Source organism: Gorilla gorilla, chromosome 1 (assembly GCF_029281585.2).
Source record: "Gorilla gorilla gorilla isolate KB3781 chromosome 1, NHGRI_mGorGor1-v2.1_pri, whole genome shotgun sequence".
In the NCBI taxonomy this organism is placed as follows: Eukaryota; Metazoa; Chordata; class Mammalia; order Primates; family Hominidae; genus Gorilla; species Gorilla gorilla.
In genome coordinates this window covers 195,577,152-195,604,308 of record NC_073224.2, presented here as the reverse complement: position 1 = coordinate 195,604,308, position 27,157 = coordinate 195,577,152, and the positions used below count along the sequence as shown (strand labels likewise).

General features: G+C 45.4%; 1 protein-coding gene across 13 annotated transcripts in view; it reads right to left on the bottom strand.

Annotated features, from left to right (window-relative positions):
• The window catches only part of ERI3 (ERI1 exoribonuclease family member 3), a 134,350-nt gene extending 116,040 nt beyond the window's left edge, over positions 1 to 18,310 (bottom strand). Inside the window, exons 1-3 of one of the 13 annotated variants that reach the window (XM_019017156.3) lie at positions 18,202 to 18,292; positions 15,794 to 15,869; positions 1,958 to 2,235 (exon numbers count right to left, since the gene is read on the bottom strand). In XM_019017156.3, coding sequence (XP_018872701.1) covers positions 1,958 to 2,212 — 255 coding nt within the window. In that variant the 5' untranslated portion in view covers positions 2,213 to 2,235; positions 15,794 to 15,869; positions 18,202 to 18,292. Of the gene's footprint in view, positions 1 to 1,957; positions 2,236 to 8,329; positions 8,361 to 15,793; positions 15,870 to 17,833 lie in introns of those variants that run through there. The other 12 variants (XM_019017167.3, XM_055347158.2, XM_004025663.5 and 9 more) reach the window with 12 other exon arrangements.
• Positions 18,311 to 27,157: the final 8,847 nt, after the last annotated feature.

The following is a 27,157-nucleotide window of genomic DNA, read 5'->3' as shown; positions in this document are numbered from 1 at the left end:
CTTCACCTTCAGGAATATTGGCAGGACCCTCTGCAGGACAAGAAAACAGAGCTACATAATTATCTGAGCTTATAATCTAACTGAAAAGGTAAGAAAATACACATATATAAGCACATGCCAGAAAGCAGTAAATGCCATAACAGAGGTGCCAAGCGATTATGAGGGATCAGAAGAGGGATGAATCATATGTGACAGAGATGTGTTAGATTTTAGTCTCATGTCCCACTAGGGCTTACCCAGTGACTGAAATAGAAGAAATAATATGACATATTAAGATTTGGATCCCTAATTCCCAACATGGGAGAATCTTAATAACCAAAATTCCCAGCGTAACCACCAGCTGCCCTCACCACACCAGAGAAAATCCAGTAGTTTGGGGAGGCATGGAAGAAGACTACAGTACAGGCAGGAGCCAGAGGCAGAGAACGTAAGTGTGGCTTGAGTAGCTCCCAAGCTGCATTCCCTTACACCCAAAGGACCTTCCTTTAGGATATTCTCCTTATCCAGCTCCTGGGTTCCCAGCCCTCAGTAGGCCTCATTCCAGTGCCTCAAAGGCAGACCAATGCATTAAGGGAGTATAGGAAAGAGGAGAGGAGAAAGGGGAAACTAGAGGTTGTCATATCTGCTTTATGTAAAGTAATTTACCATTCTGAAGACAGATCCCTTCCTGAAAAAACCAACCATGACAGACGAACCCAGTTTATCTTTAAATGGACCACACTCCTCCCTACCTTCGAAGTGCCCAATGCTGAGGTCCCCTTCTCTCCCTCCTCCTTACGATTGAAAGCTGTTCCCAGAGCAACATGTCTATGCATCCCCAAATCACACACTCTATAACCTAACCCTATAGACAAGAGTTACAGTCCTAGAGCCAGGCATATTCAATGCACCAACACTACAATGAACTGCTACATCAGCCCCCAACCATTCCCTCAAAGCAAACACCACATACTTCAATATCACCTGCAGCTAATCCAAGCCTCCTAGCAGCATTAACTTAAAAGCTAAAAGGTCTTTGAACACAGCTGGTGACTAATGAAAAAAAGCAAGCAAAGAAATTGTCCTTTCCAACAGACCAACAATGGTACTTGCTCAGGTTATCTAATGCTGCATAACAAATCATCCCAAAACCTGTGGCTTAAAACATCAATAATCATTTGCTATCCCTCACAGTTCCTGTGAGTCAGGAATTTGAGAGTGGCTTAGCTGGCTGGTCTGGCTCAAAGTCCCTCCTAAGGTTGAAGTCACATGTCCACTGGGGCTGCAGTCATCTGAAGGCCTGACCGGGGCTGGGAGATTCACTTCTAAGATAGCTCATTCTCATGACTGGCAAGTTGGGCACTGGATTTTGGCTAAGAGCCTCAGTTCCTACACACATGTGCCTCTCCACAGGGCTGCTTGAGTGTCCTGGCAGCATGACAGCTGGCTTCCCTCAGAGCAAGTGGTCCAAAAGAGCAAAGTGGACTGCAATACTTTTTATAACTTACCCTCAGAAGTCATACATTATCTCTTCCACTGTATTCTATTAGCTATATAGGGATATCTTTGATTCAGTGCAGGAGGGGAACTACCAAGGGTGTGAATAGCAGGAGTTAAGAATCATTGAGGTCATCTTGGAGGCCAGCTACTATAGCACTCCTTAAAGGAACAAGTGGCAGTAGCAGGAGAATGGAGGAAAGAAGAGAACAGACAAAGGAAGGACGGGAGAAGGAAATATTTTGATTCCCAAAAGCTGAGACTAGAGAGAAACAATGTACCCAGTTCTCTCCAGAGACTTCTCAGGTCTACCTTACACTAGCATACCTGAAACAAGTCCTGCTTCCTAGACAGGAACTCTAAATGAGTAGCTAAAAGACAGGAAGGCATGAGAAAGCTCCTTTGTGTCCCAGGAAGCAAAACTATCCTCCCTCCCTCCTTGCCCACCCCACCTTTTCTAAAGCAATGATGGAACAGTTACCTGAGGATGAATCTGTGGCTTGTCGCACGTGGCCTCAAAGTCCAGCACTAAAAAGTAGTGATACCTCTGGGGAGGGAAGGACACCATTGCCGCCATGGATGCGCCAAAGCCGTGGGCCGCCAGCTTTCTGGTGGATATGGAGCAGAACTCCGGAACACCACAGGGAGAAAATAAGTGGGAGCCCAGCACTTTTCTTGCTCTTGAAAGTAAATACGAAGAAAATCGAGCTGCTCCAGTCTGTAAAGGTGCTAGCATTGAACATCCAGAAGCATCTAAAACTTAGGGGAGGAAAGTTTAAAAAAAAAAAAAAAAGAAAAAAAAGAAAAAAAGAAAAAAAAAAAAAAGAACAGAGAGCCCGGGTTACTCCCTCCCACTGTGGCCCTGTTCCATCTAGTCTTCAGGAATATCCACGCAACATGGGCCACTCCCCAGTGTTTCTGGGCCCCTTTTCTAAATCATAGTATTCGTTACTAAAGTTCAAGACCCTAATAGCAGCACCTGCAGCATTATTACAGCTCTGAGTCTCCCAGATCATTCTCAGAACAACATGCAACACTGGCCTTCATCTTTAAATGGAGCTCTAAAGTTCAAAAGAGAGAAGAGAGAAAAATTGTGCAGTCACTTCTCAGGTGGCAACAGTTAACATTAAAGCTATGGGTCCAAAGTAACGTGAGGTGACCCTGTTGTACAATCAGTCCTGGAAGCTAAGTAGACTCAGACAAGCAGCAGAAAATGTCCAAGGTTCTTTTCTCAGCTCCACTAGGAGCCATTTGCCCCTGGCTTTCCAGTCTGTATCTTGATGTCTCCACATACCCTCCTCCCCTCTCCCAAGGTGAAGGCAAACAAAGCGAATCACAGGGGTTTGCTCTGACATTCTGGTGATCCCCCAACCCCCACACTAGTAAGTGGCACCCTGGGGGAATGAACAGTGCCTGGAGAGCACAGCTGGCTACAGCCTTAGGCCTTCTCATTTGCTGCCTTAGACTCCGTCTCTACTCGAGGCCCTGAATGACTGCGGGACTTTTTAAATAGGGAAGAAAAAGAAAACCCAGATGTGGCAGTAATAGGAACATGGCTAAAAGTCTAGTAAAGTTTTCTGAGTGAACATGTGCAAAAAAAAAAAAAAAAAAAATCAAATCACTTTTCCTTCAAGTTTCCCCCTTAAATTTGCAGAATGCCTGCTCCTCAGAGGCCTAACTAAATACAAAAATCAAAGCCTAAGTTTTACTCACGAATAACTCAAACTTCCTTAAAAAGAAAAAAGGAACAAAGCAGAAATGTTGTCTTTCTCCCTTTAATACTCAACATTCAAATTTCTCTCAACTTTAATCCTCAAATAAGAAATCTCACTGTACAATACAGTAATGGCCATAGTTTGTCCTTTCCGAAGCCTCATTCCAACACAGCCAAAGGCTTGCCTCTGATGGCTGCAAGTGGGCACCTGGCTCCCTTCACACAGGGTAGAGGGATAGCACCCTGTGAAGTCCAGCGCATACTCAAAGGCAATGAGGTCACTACTACCTGAATAGAAGCAGATAATACCAAGTATGGCTGTCTTCCCATCTCTCTCCTGACTCACTGAATGAGCTACAGTAACTTGCCTATATATTTAGTAGGATATACGCTAGTGTAGGTCCTCAATTTCCCTATCCCTATAATGAGATTTCAGGGGGATTCAGTGGAGCTAAGACCAAAAAATATTTTAAGTTCTTCATGGATCCTGCACAAGAACAGCACTTGTTTTCACCACTGCTTTATAGCCTCACCAAAAATACAGCCAAAACTCAGCCCAGGTAGACAAACGCTGGCTTGAGTTTCAATATGGAGTCTCCTGGAAAGGCAAGAGGGCCAATATCCCTTTGAAAGCCAGAATCTTCTCATTGCCTATTCCTGAATAGTACTGGAAGCCTTAATGAGATGGAAGACACCAGTCTGCTCAAATTACCCATTCTAGTTTGGATCCAAAGTCCCTCAAGGACTTAGACTCTTCTCTAACCCCATAAAAAAGTGTAAAGACTTCTGAAAGTCCTAATGTTCTACAGTGTGCACAGAATATGCGTAGTATATACAGTCAGTCAATCCTGTCTACCAAATACTATAAGCAATTAAGCATGATGAGTAAGGAGGGCTTCCAAGTTTGAGTCCTAGCTTTACCACTTACTACCCATGGCACCTTGGGCATGCTGTGTTCTTCAATTCCTCATCTGTAAAATGACAATAACAATAGCACCTACTCCTTAAGTGAGAATAAAATGAGACAACACATGTAAAGCACTAAGACCAGTGCCTGGCATATAACAGCCTAATATATATTAGTCTAATGTTATTACTACTATCCTATTGGGCTATGCCCACCTGGCCAAGCCTGGATCCCCAGATTCTGGGCCTACAAATCCAATTAATTCATAAGGCAGCCTCAGAGAGTAATATCGATGTCTTCTGCAACCCTAAAATGCTCTAGACCTCTCACAGAGCATACCATATATACCCTATTCTGATGGCCAGTGGTCCTCTTGCCTGCAGGCCTTGCTTTCTCACCTGATTTCATCTACATCAAAAAGCTTCTTTTGGCCAAGCACAGTGACTGCATCTGTAATCCCAGCACTGTGGGAGGCTGAGGCAGAAGTATTGCTTGAGCCCAGGAGTTCGAAACCAGCCTGGGAAACATAGTGAGACCTAATCTCTACAAAAAATAAATTAAAAATTAGCCAGGCGGGGTGCTGCATGCCTGTAGTCCCAGCTACTTGGTAGGCTGAAGTAGGAAGATCACTTGAGCCCAGGAGGTTGAGGCTACAGTGAGCTGTGATGGAGCCACTGCACTCCAGTCTGGGTGACAGAGCAAGACCATGATTCAAAAACAAAACAAAACAAAAAAACTTCTCTCGTAGGAAGTCTTGAGAGTAGACATTAGGAGGTCAGGCCTCCACATATCAGCAGGTACTGGATTCCACACTTCCCTTACTTCTAACAACCAAGTTCAGTTCAAGTCAAGAAACAGAGGGTAGCTCTTCCTCTTCCCTTCCTGAAAAACTCAATCCTAAAGCCATTAGGTGCAGCAGAAGAGGGCAGATACCTACAACGGGTGGAGTAGGGTGAGCCAGAGAGGTCTGGGGGACACTGTCAGAGCCTAGGCAGGGTGAGGAAGACATCCTTGCAGAAGTGGGAAGGTGTGGTGCAGCATGTCAGAGCCGAGGGGGATGTGGAGAGCATCCATGTCGGCTGGCAGTCTGATGTGGGGTGACACACACAGGGTAAAAGAGGTACTCATGAAGGGTAAAGGGCAGTGGCAGTAATGAGGATTAGCTACCTACAGAGGAACTGATCAAAGAAGTGCATATATTAAGGATAATGGGACCCAGGTTTCTCACTGTTAAGAGAAAGGAGTTAAAATATGGAAAGGGAGAAAATCTGTGGTGTTGGATCGGAATTGGCAGGAAGAATGTGAACTCATGGTTTCTGATTAGATGTGTATCAGATAGATAGATGGATACACACACACACACAAATATACACACATATGCATATATATTTTCTAGCTCTATTTAAGGAAGAGCCAGGGAGCAGTAACAATGGCAATGAGCACACCTAGCACTCCATTGCCTTCTTGTTTTTTTTTTGAAGACAGGGTCTTGCTCTGTTGCCCAGGCTGCAGTGCAGCGGCACAATCATAGCTCACTGCAGCCTCGAACTCCCAGGCTCAGGCAATCTTCCCACTTCAGCCTCCCAAGTAGCTTGGACCACAGGCATGTGCCACCACATCCAGCTAATATATATATATATAGATATATATATATATATTTTTTTGTAGAGATAAGAGTCTCACTACATTGCCCAGGCTGGTCTTAAACTCCTGGGCTCAAATGTTCTTCCCACCTTGGCATCCCAAAGTGCTGGGATTACAGGCATGGGCCACAGCACCCAGCCCCAGTTGCCTTCTAAATACCATTCCCCACTAAAAGAAACAGAGGTCCTTGGAGAAATGGCTGATTCCAGGGATGCAGCAAGAGAAATACAAGATGAGCGCATAACATCTTGTATCAGAAAGCAAGGAAACACCCAAATAATGATGAGAACATACCAAAAGGATACAGAAGCCACCCACTGGCCAAGAAACAATGATAGTAATGGATTATAATGCACTGAATAGAAAACCATGAGTCCATAAAGATATAAATCAATAAAATTAAACTTTGATGTGAGATATTTACATAGTTTCAAAGTATCACCCCACAAAATACTTATTAATTACAACTAGTAGTAATTTTATGATGGAGAAGCCTGGCAGACATCACCTTAATCAAGTGATCAAAGTGAACATTATCAATAATGGGATAAATCAAAATCACGCGACGAAAAGAAGAAAGCATCATTTCTGTTATATTCCTGAAGCTACACAACCTAAATCTAATCATGAGAAAATGTCACACAAACCCTAATTGAGAGACAATCTAAACAATAACCAGCCTGTAATCTTCAAAAGTATCAAGGTCATGAATGCCAAGGAACGTTTACTGAGGAAAGTCTAAAGGAGACTAAAGAGACTTGATAACCAAATGCAACCCACGATCCTGAACTGGATCACTTTGCTGCAAACAACATTCCTAGGACAACTGGCAAAACTTTAATGGGGTCCAAGGTTTATATAGAGATTTTATATCAATGTTAATTTCCTGATTTTGATGGTTGTATTGTGACTAGGTAGGAAAATGTCCTTGTTTATAGGAAATGCACACCAAGCATTCAGGGTGATGGGGCATTAGGTCGGCAACTTAACCCTCAAATGGTTCAGGGAAAAAATTCTTTCTTTCTACTGTACCTACAACTTTTATGTAAATTTGGGCTGTTTCAAACGTTTTTTTTAAATTGTTTTTTAAAATCAGCTGGGTGGGGTGGCTCACACCTGTAATCCCAGCACTCTGGGAGGCCAACGCAGGCAGATCGCTTGAGGTCAGGAGTTCGAGACCAGCCTGGGCAACATGGCAAAACCCCATCTCTACTAAAAATACAAAAATTAGCCAGGCATGGTAGCACACGCCTGTAATCCAGTGACTCAGGGGGCTGAGGCAGGAGAATTGCTTGAACCTAGGAGGCAGGGTTTGCAGTGAACTGAGATCACATCACTACACTCCAGCCTGGGTGACAGAGACTCCATCTCAATAAATAAATAAATAAATAAATAAATAAATAAATAAATAAATAAATTTGTTTTTTAAAATCCATGTGCAATGTGGTTACAATTTTAAAATTAAAAATATCACACAGACAGTATTTGAAGAGACAGATCTCCCTGTAATGCCCACAGAAGGTAGGCTGCATGTTCTCTCTGGTAGAGAGGCTCAAAGCATCTCTCAGCCCAAACAGTATCTCTATCCAGCCGAGTTTCCATCAGAAGAGCCCCCACTCAATGCCCACTTCACTGGCACTCCTGCTACCATAGAGCCTTCTCAGGAAACACACCTGCTCCCTGCAGCAGCATCCCACTTGCCCTTGCACCCTCCGGTGTCTTAGGGATTTCTCTTTTCTATTGATGTCTTTATGTTTTAGTCACAAATTTGCAGGCTATAAGTCTATAGCTTATAATATCAACTGGGACTCTGAGTATCTAAATGAGGGCCAGAACTCAAAAGAAAGTTTATGATTCTGCCTATTTCTGCAAACTATCTTTCATCAGAGACTAAGATTTATACACATTTATTCTCAGACATCCTTTTCCCTCTCCTAGCAAATTAAATGTATTAAGTAGCCCATGGCAAGGAGGAAAATGAATGATACTCTCCTCAATATGAAGGGCCCAGGTCCCCAGTGGGGACAGGGGAGGGGTAAATGGGACTGCCACGGGGCCAGCCCGATTTGGAGAAGCAGGCCTGCGCCAGAGCCCCTGGAGGATGGTCTCTGTGCAGAGTATTTACACAACAGACACCAATGGCTCCTCTGCAGCCATTACTGTCTATCAGGTAAATAACACATGTGCCAAAACACACATTTAATGAGGGAAATAATATGCCTTTATAAAAAGACTCAATCTGTATTTACCTGAGAGACCAAAGAAGCACCAAATCACCAGATTAGAGGAACCACAGAGGAGTCGTTCTGGTGTCTTGGGTAAACAGACATTTTATAGCCTCCATTACTGGAGGGGTGAGCGGAGGGGGTCAACCTTTAACATCCACACACACAGGCCAAGGGAGTCCTCAGGATGGGAAAACAAGAGGAGCCCACTGTGAAACAGGTGGTCTACTCCCACTTCCACCTCCCCAGCCACATGTACTTGGATCTCCGGGATGGCGTATGTTTATACCACCCCTGGATTCAATTCATTCCATTAAAAGCCAGACTAGGAGGCAGGGATACATCCGAGTAACTCCAACTTACCTGCAACAGGTTCTGAGTCCGGCTGACTGAAAGCATCTAGGAATACAACAATCATAGCTTCCTCAGTTCTCAGTCCTGGTGTAAGTCCCCAACCCAATCTGACCTGCAGTATCACAAGTGCTCAGGCACCTGAGTCACAGAAACAACAACAAAAAACACAGTAATACCTGTCTGGAACTCATTTAGTCACTGGCTTTGTCTCAAGCAGCTAAAAATAGCCTGGGAAAAAATACAAATAAACTGCATCCCTTCAAAAGTCATAATCTTCAATCTAATGAATATATCCTTACTGCCAGAGCACTCTCTGTGTGAAAAACAAACTGTCAAAGGTGAAAGAAAACCTAAGAGGCAACACAGTCCAACCAGCCAGGGAAAATGAGATTAGAAAGAGAAAAGGACTGCCCAAGGTTCACACTGCAAGAAATAGTAAGAATAGAACCCAGGCTCTCGATTCCCAGGCCAGGGTCTCAGGCTACTGCTCCAACACAAGGAAAAGGCCTCACTAGTCATTTCCCAAGCTATGCAGTCTCACAGAAGAGGCCAAGAGCCTGAGGACTCTGTCTAGTTTGTTGAAGGCTAGAGGTTGAAGACAAAACAAAGCTTGACATGCCCTGGAAGCTCCACATGGTCCCAATGCAGAAAGGAAGCAGGAACTCTAAAACTGAGTCCTCACCTCAACAAAACAGTCTCCTCTTCTCTACACTCAGTCCCTGCCTTGGCCTGTAGCTACAGCTGCTTCTGCTCCAAGGCACAGCTATGGAGAGCTCCCCCAACTCAGAAGCAGCTGCTAATAATCCCAAACTACCAGCAGAGTTAAAATCACTAAAGATCTTCAGGAACACCAAATTCTGAGGGCAACATCATAGGTCACAGCAGGCTTGCTCTCCCCTTCAACTGGTCTGTTTCAGCAGCTCCAAGAAACACATAAAAAGAGGCAATTGTTTGTGATTTGCCTGCTGTTTGCTAAACCAGCAGCCATGCCCAGTAGCTTGGGCAAACTCCTTTCAGCGGCCAAAGCTTGAAGACATCTTTTTGCAAAGTCCTGCAAGTCAGTTGCAACCTCATCACACACGAGAAGGGGCAAAGCCTTGCCTCCTAACACACCATAAATAGACTAGAGATAGATGGAGGGCAGGGTATGGTAGCATCATCCCTTTAAGCACCTCTCACATTTGTAGACAGCATCTGATCCCAGAAGAGAGGTACCCAGAACTGTTAAATACTTCCTATACTCCTGGTCCCAAGATGGGGAACTGGTGTAAAAGCAAGGAGTTATATAATCTAGTGTTAAAACACTGGTAATAGACAAACCTAGGTTCAAATCCTGACTCTACTACAAATTATTTGTAATAATAGCTATAATAATAATAATACCTATGTCTTTGGGATTCAATTCAACCATGCGATGTACAAAAAGTGCTTTGCACAATAGCAAGCGCTCAATAAAAGGGAGCTGTTACTACACGAGAAAGAGAAAAAGCAAACACCCTTTTCTGAAAATCTACTCCAAGCCAGGCATTGTATCGATGATTTACATATTTTATTTAATCCTCCCAAGTATCAAGCAGAATGGGTAAGAGTATTCTCATATTACACATGAGCAAACTAAGGGCTCAGAGGTGCTCAGCTCTTTGGGGCCCTGTTCTCTACCACGTGTGATGGCCCACATTTCCCCACGACTGATTCCCTCCATCCGACAGAGGGCCAACAATGCATATCAACTGCAGTTTTTCTTTTGAGGCAAAGTGTAACTTTAACTAAAAGTAACTCAACCTTAAGCAATAATTAAGTCTATCCAAATCATCCTAACTAGTTTTCATATTTTTTTATATTTAAAAAGAAAAATTACAGGCCTGAGCACAAGAGCAGAATTAAAAGAATGGCAGCACAAGGAACTCGAAGCCTCTTCTCAAACAAAATTCCAGAGGAGCAAATCTTTCCATCTTACAGCGTGGAAACTGGCAGGAGGCAGGGTTATAACCAATTCTTACTCAAGTACCCAAATGTGACGTTTCCTTTTACAAATTTGTGCTTTGGCAAACGCTGCTCCCTATTTTGGAATGCACTTCCATTTTTCGCCAGACAAATTATGACTCCTTCCTCAAAATCCAGCTCAAATCTCCCCCCTTTTGGTGGCTTTCTCTGACACTCCATCATAAAGCTAATTGTTTAAGTATGATCCAGTGGCACAGTTTATTCCTACTTCATAACTTTTATCTCACTATGTTGTAAGATATTAGGTATGTTTCTTCTACTACCAGTAATTTTCAAAGAGTTAAGGAAGAAGGATAGAAGACAGCAGTATAGGTCAATGTGTGCATGTGTTAAAAAAAAAAAAAGCATATTTGACATAATTCTTTGACTTGCTTGTTAGACTAATGCATTTCAAAATTTCAAATAGCATTAAAGAAGAGCATGAGATTGTTTTTGGTGTGTGTGTGTGTGTGTGTGTGTGTGTGTGTGTGTGTGTGTGTGTGTGTGTGTGTGTGTGTGTGTGTTTTAATCTAAACTGTGCTAAGTCTCAGAGTTTTTAAAGCCTGAGAAACACTGAGCTAGATCCCTAAGGGTAAGGACCACATTTTATTCATTTCTGTATTCCCCGCACCCAGCACAGGACCAGGCACAAAGTAAGCAAGAGTAAATGTTTGCTAAATGAATTAATATGCCCACAGTCATGATGCCAACTGCTCTGGAATTAGAACATGCTAATTAGAACAGAGCAGGGCCTAAGCAGCAAACAAAGCTTCTTCTCTTCCTTTCTTTATCCTTCCTCCTAGCCCACCCCATTCTGTCCTCCCTAGTTAAAAAGAGCGAAAAAGAGTGAAAGAAAGAGTGAGAGACACAGAGAGACAGACAGGGAGAGAGAGAATTGCCTTGGTGCCGGAATACCATTAAAAGGATTAATTTAGGGACCAGTGTTTGGACTGTCACATCCAATCACTACCCACAGATCTACAGCTTCCCAAATCAGGCTCATGCAAAGAGGAATCAATTGCAAGGACACAGAGGGTCTGAACAGGCATACTAATGGCCTCCTGAGGTGCCAGCGGCCAGCTCTGACACTCCCATAAATTATCCGCCTTTTGATTTTACCTGTAGCTGTGGGGCACGAGGCACAATTTTGAACACATCAAAGCAATCCCTGGTAACCCAAGGCTCCTCAAGGAATGTCCCCAAAGAGGAAAGCCTAAAAACAATGATCCAAAAGGGAGTCTGCTTCCCAACAGTTCTGGTTCTAGCAATCATTAATTAAAACCCAACAGAACCAAATGGATAATGTGGGACCCAAATCAAACCTAGTAGATCTGGACACGGCATGCATCAGACTGCAGTTCTGCAATGACTATGCACCTCTCACTCAAGGAAAGTGAAATCACAGCAATAAACTAACACACTTTCATCTGGATGGCAAATCTGCCCTAGCTTTGACAGTACCTCGCAGCAGGACCTCAGGCAACCCATTTAACCTTTCTAGGCCTCAGTTTCTTCATATGGTATCAAGGACAAGAATGCTGACCACCTGACCCACTTCCCAGAGTGCCGGTGAAAAGTAATTTTAAAAAATTTGAGAGGCACTTTACAAAGATGTAAGGCCACAGGGTGTCAACACTAATAAATGACCCCAGACAGACAGGGAGGAATGCTGGTCACACTTTGGTGAATTTCTATCGGGAAGCTGCTCACTCGATTTGCTTTACTGATGGTGTTGGGACTAAGGTCCACACTGAAAAAAGTTCTGGGATTGTTTTTTGTTGTTTTGTCTTGAGATGGAGTCTCACTCTGTCACCCAGGCTGGAGTGCAGTGGCTCGATCTCAGCTCATTGCAACCTCCACCTCCCGGGTTCAAGCAATTATCCTGCCTCAGCCTCCTCAATAGCTGGGACTACAGGTGTGTGCCACCATGCCTGGCTAATTTTTTGTATTTTTGTAGAGATGGGGTTTCACCATGTTGGCCAGGCTGGTCTCAAACTCCTGACCTCCTGACCTCAGGTGATCCACCCGCCTTGACCTCCCAAAGTGTTGGGATTACAGGTGTGAGCCACCGCGCCTGGCCAGTTCTGGGACTCTAAATGAACACCCATTGTCTGAAAATTTTCCATTATGAAAAGCAGTGCCTTGCTTTAGTTGTAAATTCCTCCTGTCTGCTGGCTGCCACCACAAGCAGCTATCTTTTTAGCATATGTTCACAATGACAACTGTGAGGACACAAAAAATACGAAGCCAAAAGCCAAGTCACCCAAATACTGGCTGCTTTTTAAAAAACTTATTAATTATATAAAATTTTATTAGTGATAAAACTTATCAAGACACTGTGCAAAGAGTTTTACATTATTAAATCCTTCAGCCAACTCGATTGTCTCATTATCTCCATTTTACAGATAGCAAAGTGAAGCCCAGAGAGGAAGGCACTTGCCCAAGGTCACATAAACACTGCTATCAGAAACCTACACTAGGGCTTGTAGGATGAAGACCTCCTACAAAGGAAAAGTAGGAAGAAAGGGAAAGCGCAGATATGGGACCCTCAGCTCTAACCTATTCATCAGATGCTCACCAAATACAATACTTTATTTGGTCCCTGTCCTTGACATATACCATCATACCTGAACTAGGAGACATCTCCAAAATGTCTGGAAGAGGCCATCAGTCTTCTACAAGCAAGGAAAGGAGAGACCAAATAGGACATATATAGAATGAGGACAATTTCCTGGAAAGCTTAGGAAAATGGGTCATCCTCTGTGTGTACAGTTCAAGAAGTTCAAATTAATTGACAATAAGCTATGAGCCCTAAGACCAAGACTCCTTCCAGGGCTCCGTTTATTCCATACTTCATTAAAATATAGTTTCCAAAGGATTTTAATCTTTTTTTTTTTTTTGAGACAGAGTCTCGCTCTGTTGCCCAGGCTGGAGTAAAGTGGCACAATCTCGGCTCACTGCAACCTCCACCTCCCAGGTTCAAGCGATTCTCATGCCTCAGCCTCCCAAGTAGCTGGGATTACAGGCACATGCCACCACACCCAGCTAATTTTTATATTTTTAGTAGAAACGGGGCTTCGCCATGTTGGCCAGGCTGGTCTCAAACTCCTGGCCTCAAGTGATCCACCCACCTCGGCCTCCCAAAGTGCTGGGATTATGGGCATGAGCCACCGTGCCCAGCTCTTTCAATTCATTTTATACCATCTTTCCCTTTCTACATCTTTTCCAGTCTGTAAAATAGAAGCCAGTATCTCCAACAAATCCTTTGGTAGACATTCTAGTAGATGGGTAGGAAGTTAGTAAAGAGAACCATTTATGCAAAGATTCAGTTATACTCTTTTTTTTATTTATAAGAAAAGCATATTTATAGATCAGTTTTGTTGTTTTTGGTTTTTTTGTAGAGTTGGGTCTCAGTATCTTGACCAGGTTGGTCCCGATTTCCTGCCTCAAGCCTCAGCCTCCCAAAGTGCTGAGATTATAGGCATGAGCCATCGTGCCCAGCCATATACTCAATTTTTAAGGACCAAAATAATGCCACAGAAGTGAAAAATAAAATGCTATCCACGTAATTGCCACAGCCTCCTGACTAGTCCTGCTGCTTCCAGTATCGTCTGTCCCCTTCAATCCATTTTTCACAATGAAATCAGAGCAAACTTTTTTTTTTTTTTTTTTTTTTTTTTGAGACAGAGTCTTGCTCTGTCACCCAGGCTGGAGTGCAGTGGTGCCATCTCAGCTCACTGCAACCTCCGCCTTCTGGGTTCAAGCAATTCTCCCGCCTCAGCCTCCCAAGTAGCTGGGATTATAGATGTGCACCACCATGCCCAGCTAATTTTTGTGTTTTTAGTAGAGACAGGGTTTCAACATGTTGGCCAGGCTGGTCTCAAACTCCTGACGTCAAGTGATCTGCCCACCTCAGCTTCCCAAAGTGCTGGGATTACAGGCGTGAGCCACCACGCCGGCCTGCCAACTTTGTAAAACATAAATCTAATGTCAGTCTACTGCTTAAAACCCTTTAATGGCTTCTTACTGTTCTTAAATCTGATCCAGAGGTCAGCAAACTATGTCCCATGGGCCAAATCTAACTGTCACCTTTATTTTATAAATAAAGTTTTACAGGAATACATCCATGCTTTTCCTTTTCATACTGTCTGTGGCTACTTTCATGCATAACTGCAGAGTTTAGTAGAGTTGAGAAGTTGTGACAGAGACCCAAAGCCTAAATATTTACTATCTTATCCATTACAGAAAAAATTTGCAGAGCACTAATCTAATCTTTTTTCTACTCCCTGGTCTAATCCTAAGAGTTTATAAGGCTAAGGCTCTGGCCTCTGCTTAGCTCCTGCTTCATCTCTCCCCATATCCTCCTGTCCCCTGACCACTAAGTACTCTGTTTTAGCCACATTGAACTTTCTCAAATTCAACAAAGCTCTGACACTTGGTCCCTCATGTCTTCACCTAATTTTTTTTTTTTAAATTTTCCATGTTCTTTGAGGGTTCGTTTAATTCTATGTGAGGAGGTTTACTTCCTCTGAGAGGCCTTCCCTGAGTCTACAAGTCTGGGTTAGAGACCTTTCTGAGTATTCCCAAAGCCTCTACACTTCCCTTACTATAGCACTCTCAGATCATATCATAACTGCCTTTTTACTATCAGTCTCTCTCATGAATTTGTAAGCTCTATGGTGTCAGGGAAGGTGGCTTTCTTGTTCACCACTACAATCCCAGGAACTAGCACAGTGCCTGGCCCTTAGCTATTGAACAAACAAGCTCAAGTCCCTGGATATCAATCATCCAGAGTATGCCTCTTTAGCTGGTCCCTGATCCTTGTAAAACAGACAGGTTGGAACTAACCATCCACAAAAGGTGACATGCAACCTAAATTAAACCAAGATCCCAAAGGCCTTGGTCAAATACATTAGCAAAAGCCAAACGAGAGCCAGGTGTAGTGGCACATGCCTGTAGCTCCAGCTACTTGTGGGGAGGAGATCACTTGAACCCAGGAGTTCGAGCCCAGCATGGGCAACCTAGCAAGGTCTCATAGATAGATAGATACATAGATAGATAGATAGATAGATAGATAGATAGATAGATAGATAGATAGATAGATAGATGTTTAAAGCCAAATGAAGATGTTTCTTCCTATTTTCTTAAGATGTGTATTTCTCAGGATAATGGGCTATTGTGGTTCTATTCACCCATCCTGAACCTAAAGTAGGTGCTCATGAGATGCCCATAAAGCAATTGTGACAGAACTTGACAGTCTGGATCTCCCACCTCCAACTCTTGCCACTTTAGAAACTTTAAGTAAGTTTCTACAGACTTTGAGCATATGTTACCTTATCAGAAGAAGCTACAAAAAAATATGATTCGTTTAGACTTTGGGGATACATGGGAAAAAAAATACAATCTGCATCAGCCCCCACCCCCTACCCTCCAAGCCCAAATACTCAGAAGGAAATAAAGCCAGACTTGACCATGCAACAGGATTCTCACCTCTCCTTACTTCGAAGATGCCAAGACCGGCAGCTGGGGATGCTGAAGGTTCTGTGAGAGCTGGAAAGCCCCAATGCTGTGGATAAATACACATCTCTGCAACAAGTCTATTTCAATACCAAGGATCAAATCCCCATGAAGGATACTACACCTCAAACTCTAAACTCAAACTTTGGGATAACTGCTATCTATGTGGAAAGACAGTGCTCCCACAGAGCTTTCAGAAACTATTAGTACTACATTTGTAATGATTTTCATGTTCTCTAGTCATATACTTTTGCTCCTATGGAGGCTCACCTCCTAGAAACACTAAACATTTACCAAGAAAGATAGCTATGAAGTGGTGCCTCTGGGTAGTTTCAGAATCCTAGTCTAGTCAAGGAGGAAGACACTGGTAAGGCTTACAATATTCAGAACTAAGGAACTAAGGCTGGGCCAGGACTGGGGGAGGGGTTGGTTGCCACAAATCCACAAGCCATACTGCAAATGGCCACATAGACTAGGAAACACTTTCAGGATACTTCCAAGCCTGCTTCAAGCTCTAAGAAAGTCAAGGTAACTAAATCCCAAGTCAAAACATCAATAGATACCTATCATCCTTTTCAACTAATTCATATCCTCCAAAGGACCAGAAGTTGCAGAGATGCCCCTGTTAGTGATGTCTTTTGCATAAAGAAACACCTAGGGTTGGAACTAATATATTCCTGTCTACCATTCCACACATTTAAGCCTTTCTTCTATTCAGATCCCCTGGGAAAAGGCCACTCACCAATTTACCCCACCACAAAGAAAACACTTTTTAAAATGAAAGGGAATAAAAGCACTTTTATTTGGAAATTTCAAGTTGGAAGAAGAGCTCTTAGCCAAGCTCTATGACCTAGCTAGCTGATTATTTACAGGATCTTTGGGCAGGAATTGTTAATGAGCTTTTAATTTGGAGTGCTTAAGTTGCCAAAGTGCTCTGAGCTCCAGTGAAGCACCACAGAATCCATAAAGGAAACCTTATCAATCACTTCCCGGCAGCTCCCTTCCCCCATCCCCCACCTCCTGAGGAAAAGGCAGCCAAGTGGGTTTCTAACCAGGATCACAGACACACATTAGTGGAGTCACACTCCAAGTCCCTGTTTATAAATTGGCTTTTAAATGGTAGGAGATTCAGGTATAATAAACTAAGCTCCAAGCAAGAACCCACTAAAACAAGGCATGCTGTATGATAAAGTCAGAATAAAGCAGAATTTGATGAAGCCAATTTCTGGAAGAAACTCTACAATCAAAACTCATTTAGCCACTCACAACCTACTATAGTTTGAATAGCGTACACTCTTTTAGCCAATAGGATTCATGTTTTGCTGCCCTTCCGCTGGGAGACTGATTAAATGTCTGACAAGAGTAAATGCCATTGAAGTGGCCAGAGACCTCTCGCAGACACAACGATGGGCACTATTCGTTGCAAAATCCAGCTCTAAGGACAAAATCCAAACCCCCATTGAGGGGCCCCACATCCAGCATCTTCCAAGTCAACAAGGAGCAGTTATATTTTGCAAGAACTCGCAGTCAAGCCTCAATCCAAGTTCATGCTTTTTTTAAGAAAACACCTGTTGCTGGACCATTTGCAAGACAGGCAAACAGAAAGCTAGCCAGGTTAGGCCCTTATTCACTCCTTCCACCATCACTACTACCACCATTTCAGATTTACAAAGAGGTAAACTGCTAACCTGGTGTGTGGGCATGTGTTGGGGAGAGGGTCAAGGGAATGTTCTACCTACAATCTCCTTGCTCCATTTCTAGCCTCTCTGGTCAAACCTTTTTCTTCTCTAGTAATCCCAGTAACTCAACCCCCTTAATAAACTCACCCATCCTGTCTTGCAAAGCTCTGCCCCGCTCCCCCTCCACCAGAACATTACTCAGTAGATTAAGTAAGCATCCAGGGTAAGCACATGGGCCAGCACCCCAGGTTGCATAAATTCTGCGCACCGCGACCCTCACCCCGCATGCATTAACCAGGGCCCAATCTTGGCGGGGCCATTCAGCATCACCCACCCCGGGGTGTTGCCCCCAACTCGGGCCCATCCAAGTCCAGGGGAGAGTAAGGGGAGGGGCGGGGGGCCAGGAGACCAGCCCTCCTTCCCAGGGCCGCCCCCGCCCCCCGTCAGCAGCGGGAGAGGCTGTCGCCATGGCAACGCCCCCTCCTCGGGGCCAGCGCGGCAGGCTCCCTCCAGGTGCAGGCCCCGACGTCTCCCTCGGCCTCAGCAAGCGCTCAGGGCAGTTGGCGGCGGCGGGCGCGGCCCGCGCCGACTGCGGCGCCGGCCAGGCAGAGGCAGGGCCAGCTCCGCCCGCTCCCCACCGCCCGTTCCCGGCCGCCTGAACAGCGGCAGCCAGCACCACGAGTCCACAACACACCGACTCACCTCCGCGCACTCTGACCCCGACCGACGCGGCGGACGGGCGGGCGCTGTGGCCAACCGCTGAGCCCGCTGCCGGCCCCTTTGACCAATGGGCTGCAGTCAGGCGGGGCTTCTTCTCCCCAAACGCTCGCTCTCCCGCCGACATGCGCGCTAAGGTATGTCAAGATGGTGACTCCCGGCCGCCGGCCTTATGGGACTTGTAGTTTTGACGTTGCACAAACTCAGAAGAGAAGACGGGGGCGGGGCCATCACTTCTGATCTGTGAAAGGAATTTTTTAAAATGAAACTTTCTATGGCCTACAGCGATCTAACCAGGATCACAGACACACATTAGTGGAGCCCCCCATCTCCGTTTTCCCGCCCTCCAATATACCCGTAAGGTGAATGTGGGCTCACAACGTGACAGAATTCTATTTACATGACTCCTCATGATTCGTTCATTCAACAAGTAATTATTGTCATCTACTTTCGGATGTGGGCCTGGGGGAGACCTGAGACAAGGAGGGGTTAAGCTAAGAGGAAAATGCTTAGATTTGTGAAGGGCCGTCCTAAGGAAGAGGGAACTGGCTTGTTCAGGTCCACTCAGAGGAAACTTCTGTTTAAAAGGTTTCTGGCCTCAGCTGTGAGGAGCTTCCCCAGTCAGTCTCTCCAGTAAGCTGGAGAGACCTGTGTTTCTTCATCCTGGTTATGCCTTTCTGGGTAGTCATGGGTCCCAGGTTATGAGCTGGGAATGATAGCTTTGACAGCTTCCCAATCGGTCAGGACCCCATCCTCTGGGCCCAGCTTCAGTTACCAAGCCCCTCTGTGTGCTGTCTGCATACTTACACTTAGGATGATGTCATTTCTGGGCCCTGCCACCTCTGAGAGCGGACCTTACCATAACGGTTTCCACCTGAGCTGGGAGTGCCTGGTAATCCCCGTATCAGGGAATGCCTTCCTTAATCCCACCCACGTCATAGGTTAGGTGATTCTGCTGTGCACCTATAGCATTTATCATATTGTCTTATAATTGTCTATTTCCTTGTTGTCGCTCCCACAGGGTTTTAAGTCCTTTGGGAAAAGCATTTTTTCCATATTGTTCATGTTGTATCAGTAATACACAGCATAGGGCAGGTATAAAGAAGGCCCGCAATAAATGTCTGCGAACAAATGAGGGAATATCCAGCAGCAGGGACAGACTTATCCCGAGGTCAGTAAAGTGGAGGCACTATCCCCCAACTCTTGGAGCTGGAACAGATTCTCCTATTATTACCTAGACATTAACCCCAGTTGGTCAGTCAGTCCATCTGTATTTATAGTGCCTCTCTTAAGTGTCAGGCACTGTTTCTGTTGCTGAGGATTCATTGGTGAATAACGACACACCTCTATTCTCAAGGAGCTTTTAAATTGGAGAGGGAAGCTGGGTGTCGTGGCTCACATCTGTAATTCTAACACTTCGGGAGTCTGAGGCAGGAGGATCCTTTGAGACCAGGAGTTCAAGACCAGCTTGGGCAACATAATGAGATTCTCATCTCTACAAACAAGTTAAAAATTAGGCAGGCATGGTGGCACGTGCTTGTAGTCCCAGGTACTCAGGAGGCTGAGGTGGGAGGATCATTGGAGCCTGGGAGGACAAGGCTGCAGTGAGCCATAATAAATAAATTGGAGAGGGGCTGTAGGAGGAAGAATAGATAATAAAACAAGTAAATATAAAAATAAGACAAGAGGCAGTGATATAGCTTTGTTATATACTGAGTTATGGCCTGAGAGTAGGGCACAGACAATCTTCTTGGCTGTAAGAATGAAGTAAATCTATAGTATCTGGATTCAAGGCTTTATGTAATGCCCAGCCCCAACATACTCTGTGGAGCCTTCCATGGTCCCCTTGACTTCCCCAGAATGTGTTCTTTCCTCCTTGGTGCACTAGGGCTCAACTGTATAGTTTCCAGGACTTCACCACACTGTAAGTTCTTTTTGTGCAAAGACCAGGCAAATTGATTCAAATAATAGAACAGTTTAACAGCTCAGTATACACTTGGTATCTTACACTGCCACCTAACACAGCACTTGGCTTTCTCAAGCCATGGCTCTGTTGTGTGCTATCTGGTTCCCTAGAAAACAGAGCCTGGGCCGGGCACAGTGGCTCATGCCTGTAATCCCAACACTTTGGCAGGCCAAGGTGGAAGGATTGCTTGAGCCCGGGGGTTCATGACCAGACTGGTCAACATAGCAAGATTCCATCTCTATAAAAGAAAAAAAAGGGAACGGAGCCTGAGGCAAAACTTATGTGCTCAAATTTAATTGGGGAGTTCAATCCCAAGGCATCAAGGGTGAGGGGAGCCGGGTATGGTGACGCATGTAGTAGTCCCAGCTACTCAGGAGGCAGGAGACTGAGGCAGGAGGATCGCTTGAAGTCAGGAGTTCAAGGCTAGCCTGGGTAACATGGCAAGACTCTGTGACTTAAATAAACAAATAAAAGAGTGGGGGAAGGGGGAAAGTGAAGCAGGGAAGGAGGGAAAGAAAGTACAAGATAGTGTCTTACTGAGAAGTTGGCCAGTGCCTCAAAGAAAATACAACTAGTTGCTCTGTCGTACAAGGTGTGTAGAACCATCCTGTGTGACAGGGAGAAGGAAGGGTTATGTTACCCCACCACTGCCGTAGCCACAGGGGGTGCCAGATTCCACACCTGGAAGCACAGTCATTCATTTGAGACTAGAAACGGTGAGAGGAATCAAAGCCTCTGGTTGGGTCAGATTAGGTCCACTGCAGTCCCGCCACAGTGGGCACGTTGGAGGCTGTGTCAAAACCTAACCCTCATCCCAAGGGAAACAAAGACAACCAGAGGTGTTAGTAAATGAGGTGGGAGTGGCAGTTGAGCTGTGCAATAAACAAGTGGCCAATGGCCAGAGTCGGGGATGCAGACGAGGCAAGGGCAAGTGAATTTGGGGAGGCAGATGAACTGAGTTCAATACACAGACACACAGACACCCTAGCTGCTGGATTGAGCGACTGAGCTAAAGTGAACACTGAGAGCAAGAACAAAAGAGAGGACCAAGTTAAGCCTTTTTTTTTTTTTTCTTTTTGAGGTGGAGTTTCACTCTTGTTGCCCAGGCTGGAGTGCAATGGCGCAATTTCAACTCACCGCAACCTCCGCCTCCTGGGTTCAAGCAATTCTCCTGCTTCAGCCTCCCGAGTAGCTGGGATTACAGGCATGCACCACCAGGCCTGGCTAATTTTTGTATTTTTAGTAGAGACAGGATTTCTCCATGTTGGTCAGGTTGGTCTCAAACTATCGACCTCAGGTGATCCACCCGCCTTGGCCTCCCAAAGTGCTGGGATTACAGGCATGAGCCACCACGCCCAGTCAGTTAGGTCTTCTTATACCCTGTCAAACCACCAGGAAATGCAGCAAGGTGGTCATCAAAGCTAGTACCTTAACCAGCTGTCAAAGCGCAGAGAGTGCAGGACCCAAGGATAATACATGGCAGCCCGCAAACCTTGGCACAGCTGAGAGAACCCAGACTGGGTCTGAAACCATTTTATGTGGCAACTGGAAGACCTGCTACTGCTGTCGTAGTCCCTGTAAGCTGTATAAAACAGCATAGGAGGGTGGGCTCAGAGAGAACCTGTTCAGGTTTGAGTCCTGGCTCCATCTGTGACCTTAGGCAAGTCACATACCTCTCTGAAGTTCAGTTTCTTCATCTCTAGAATGTAGATAATACTCGTATCTACTTGTTATTGGAATTAAATATACAACTGCTTAGCACTATCTAGAATAAAGAGTTCAGTAAACAGTGGCTATTACTATTATTCTCACCCTTCCCCTACACCTTTCTCCTGCCCCTCTTCCCACCATGACCACCACCACCCCACCTCCTCTTCTCCCCAACCCAACCCCCTAGCAGTCTTCTGCCACTCCGGGAGGAGTCAGGGCTGGATCTGGCCATGCCGCCTTCTTCCTGCTTTTCCCCAGAGCTGCTCCCCAAGAGCCTGAGCCATTCATCTCCCTGGTGACCTGAATCTGAACTAAGAGATGGATGTGGGGTGGCAGAGGCCAGGGTGGTAATGTGCTCCCTTATCTCCGTGCCCCTCACTAGGGCCTAGTTAATTTTCCCTTTGATTTTAATGTAGATTTATTGAAAGTTTCAGTTATCAAAACAAACTGCAGCAGCAAATTGGTGTTCTTTGCAGGCCTACAAGTGCCTATAAAGCTGCCATGCTTGGGAACGAATGGCGCTCTCCGGGAGGTCAGTCATGGCAACAGGAAGTCCCTGGGGACACACACACTGCAGTTTAATATTTTTCTTATTAGCCTTTTTCTTCTTGGCTATCTAAGCCTCCCCTTTAAATCGGAAATCAAATGAAGCCACCTGCCCAGGGAGGTTCTCTTCCTTAGGCTGTGACACTCTCTGCCTACTCTCTGTCCCCTCTCTAGTCCCAGTGTCCTTACCTCAAATCCTGTGACTCCACCCTGATTTGCCTCCGGGCCCAGAGAGAGTCATGATTCACATGCCCCAGAGGTGTGGCTCACAAATGTCATGAATCCCACAGCTTTGTCCCAACTGTACAAAGTCAGCTTGGGCTATCCAGCCACTAGTCAGAGGCAAAGCAGCCCTAGAAAAGATTGGGGCCCCAGATTTCTTCCATATCTTGTGCTCAGAAGGGAGGAAAAAGCAAAGTTTGAAAGCAAAGCAGTTGCTTTCAAAGAGGCAGACGATCCTGCCAGGATGTATTGAACTCAACAGAAGTAAAAAGGAGATGGTGATCCTAGAGAGTGTGCAAGCTCTCCTTCCAGCCCAAGAATTTTCCAATTTCATTCTCGTAGTCCCAGTGCTATTCCCAATATGGCTCCCCCTCCTCTCAATAGCAGCTTGATTTTTGAGGCTCCTCTCTCTGGCCCCAATTTGCCTAAGGACCAGCCAGCACTCTCTAGTGCCCCAGGGGCTCCCGTAGCTAGAACCATTCACTGCCACTTCTAGGATCTGAATCAGTCCTGTCCCAGCGGAGGGTCTCCATGCCTGGTAATCTCTTTTTTTTTTTTTTTTTTTGAGACAGGGTCTCACTCTTGTCACCTAGGCTAGAGGGCAGTGGCTAAATCACGGCCCACTCCCAGGCTCAAGCGCTCTTTCAACCTCAGGCTCTCGAGTAGCTGGGACTATGGGTTTGTGCAACTTCGCTTGGCTACTTTTTGTTTGTTTGTTTGTGTTTTTTTGTAGAGACAGGGTTTTACCATGTTGCCCAGGCTAGTCTCAAACTCCTAGGCTCAAGTGACCTTCCTGCCTCAGCCTCCCAAAATGCTGGTATTGTAGGCATGAACCACCCCACCCGACCCACACCCGGTAATCCTGAGGGCACTGTTATCCTTTCTGGGTCTGATATGCAGCTGCATCACGTTTGTGAGCCGCATCCCAATTCCCAATGTCCTCGCCTCGTTCTTAAACATTCCCTGCTAGGCCGGGCGCAGTGGCTCACACCTGTAATCCCAGCACTTTGGGAGGCCGAGGTGGGTGGATCACGAGGTCAGGAGTTCAAGACCAGCCTGGCCAACATGGTGAAACCCCATCTCTACTAAAAATACAAAAATTAGCCCAGTGTGGTGGCACACGACTGTAGTCCCAGCTACTCGGGAGGCTGAAGCAGGAGAATTGCTTGAACCTGGGAGGCGGAGGTTGCAGTGAGCCGAGACCGCGCTATTGCACTCCAGCCTGGTGACAGAGCAAGACTGTGTCAAAAAAAAAAAAAAAAAAAAAAATCCCTGCTAGTAGCAAAGGCTACTACTGCCCTTCCTCAGAACTCAGACTATGACTTAAGGGTCTGGACAACTATAGCTGTGCGCCAGAATGGTGGAAGATGCTGAGGTTTGGACCCAGACAGTGCAGGATTTGAATCCTGGCTCTGACACTTACTAACTGACTCTGTGACTTGGGAAATCTCTTTGTGGTTTCATTGCACCTTCTGCTTACATCTACTCTTGTCTGGGGAGCACAGTAATAAAGTGATTTGCCTTGTGTCTCTCTCCTACAATATTCTGAGATCCTCAAGGAACAGGACTGTGTCTTATCTTTATATTCCATGTGCATATAGTTGATGAATAACTGAAGACAGCTTCTCTGAGCCTGTTTCCTCAACTGTAAAATGGAGATAATGCCTATATCACCAATATAGTGAAGAAAGTGCCCACCCAGCATAAGGTAGGTACTTAGTGAGTAAAGTTTCCTTCATCAATTTTCCTTAGAGTTTTGTTGTCAACCACGAACACTCCTACTTTTCGCCTGTTCCCACCTCAGCTTCAAGTTCAGCTCTCTCGTTGTCTACTAGGGCTTTCGCATCACTGATCAGAGGTCAGCATTCACCCGGGTCCCTTTGGAGTGGTGCTGACTTCTCTCCTCCAGGCCAGGCTCTCTTTATCTTTCCAAACCCACTCAGAAACTGCTGCCTCCTGGTGGCTCTGTTTCTAGTCAAAAGTCAGATTCCCTAGACTGCCTTGTAGTTCGTCTGTAGCAATGCAGATATTCTCAGGCCAATAGTCTATACTGGCTCATAGTACAAATGTGTTTACATTTACATTCATTCATATACCAGTCTTGCTAATTGTAGGCATCCACCTGTTCCTATAAAAATACCAATGCGGGACCAGGCACAGTGGCTCATGCCTGTAACACCAGCACTTTGGGAGGCTGAGGTGGGCGGATCACCTGAGGCCGGGAGCTCAAGACCAGCCTGACCAACATGGAGAAACCCCATCTGTACTAAAAATACAAAATTAGCTGGGCATGGTGGTGCATGCCTGTAATCCCAGCTACTCAGGAGGCTGAGGCAGGAGAATCTCTTGAAAAGGGGAGGCGGAGATTGCGGTGAGACGAGACTGTGCCATTGCACTCCAGCCTAGGCAACAGGAGCAAAACTCCATCTCAAAAAAAAAGAAAAAAAAAAAACAATCCCTAGCAGTGCTCCTCCCATATTCTCAATTGTACCCATCAACTCAAGGTACTGTGCTCCACTGGTTTCTACCACTAGGTGCGTTGTGGATGTTGTCCTTGAAGTTTCTGCTTAATGGGCCCAATTCTTCTGGTACCACAACAGCATGAGAACATGGCACTCTCCTTCAAAGAAGACAACTCCCTCCACATTACAGGTAGGAAGATGTGGAGCCCCACAGCAGGGTTGTTCGAGCTCTTCATTCTTTCAGAGACAGCTGTTTCCACATATTCTAACAGCCCTTTTTCTTCTCACGGTGCACCTCTACTACCACCAGAGTTGCCAAGGTAGGATGAGTTTATTTAGAGCCGCCATGCTGAACCAGAGGCGTGATCTCTTTTCAACCTTTAATCCTGTGGAAACTGGCTCACTCTGCCAGTCTCTACCCTCCTCTATCATTAAGTCACTCGCTGGAGCTCTGCTGTCCTTCCAGCAATTTGGTGTCCATTGGTTTAACCACATACCCTTACTCTAATTGTGCTGGTATATACCTGATCCAGTTATGGGCTTGGTTCAAATTTACTTTCTTTGCTCTGACAGGCTTTTCAGCCCCCATACAAATTAGTGCATTGAAATAGATATTTGGGTCAGATAATGTTGCTTCCCTTCCCACACCGGAAGTAGCCAAGTATCGGCTGCAAACCTACTAGGACTCCATTATACTACATGTTTCCCCTAGGATTTAGTGAATAAGCTGCTTTTGCTGCCAGCCACCTTTCCCTGCCTTCCCAGACTAGCAGGGCCTGTTCATTATACTGGACTCTTTGTGGTTTCATAGGTCCTCCTTCCTGGTCCTGATTTGGCAGTCAGATCCTCTATCCTCATGCTCCAGCCTCTGCTTCCAACCTCATTTTCTAGTCATTCTTTTAACTCATCTTCTCTTCCAGGCCCAAGGGACAAATTACTACTCGTCAGGGTGCTTTGCACTTTTCAGCCTCCAAGCCTTTGCTAGCATTGTTCTCTCAATGGGGGTGCCTACCCCATTCCTGTCTCCACCTGTTGAACTCCTGGAGAATGATGCCCTGCTCCAAGAAGCATTTGCTTAGTGGCAGTTCCTTCCCGTCTTCTGAGTGCCCCAAGCCCTTCCTGCATCTTCTGCCCTGAACAGCACTCTGTAATCCACAGGGCAGGGGCTTGCTGAGCAATCTTAATGTCTAACCAGTGTCTGACCACAGCCCCAAGACCTGAGAGTTCTAGAGGGCTTTTAGGAAGGCATCTGAAGCCTTCAGAGCATCTCTTCTAGCAACCCCAGCAGCATCCTAAGACCTTGAACCCATTCTTTTCCAAGTGTATACTTTTTCAATATTCAACAAACATTCTTTGAATACATATGTTGTGCTATGTTCCATGAAAAAGCACAAGACAGGAACATGAACAAGAGACACAGTCCCTGCCCTCATAGAGCTTACATTCGAATGAAGGAGACATACTGGTAAAGAAATAATTGTCATTCAGAGTGACAACTGTGATTATAGACAGCACTTGCAATAGGGATTTAAAGATGAGGCATCCCTTACAGCCTGGAAAGCCCTCCTAGAACAAGTGACATTTAAGTCAAGTCTTAAATGTTGAGTAGGAATTTCTTAGACTGAGAAGGGATTGAAGAGGGGAGAGCATTCCAGGTGAAGAGAATAAAGTGAGCAAAGGCACTAAGCAAAGAAATGGCCCACGTGAAGATGGAAAGAAAGTTAGTAGGACTGGAACAGAACGTGTGCAAGACGAGTGATGAAAGAGGAATTTGAAGACATAGGCAAGAGTTAGATCCTGCATAGTCTTCTGAGAGTTCTTAAGGTGTTTGGACTTGGTCTTGAGGGTAATAGAGAGCCACTACTGGAGCTTCTGTGTTAGGGCAGTGCTTCTCAAACTTTAATGTGCATTCCAATCACCTGGGCATCTTGTTAAAATGTAAATTGTGATTATGTGGGTCAGGAAAAGGCCTTGACTCTGCATTTCTAACAGGTTTCCTGGGGAGGCTTGTGCTGCTGCTCTTCAGACCACACCT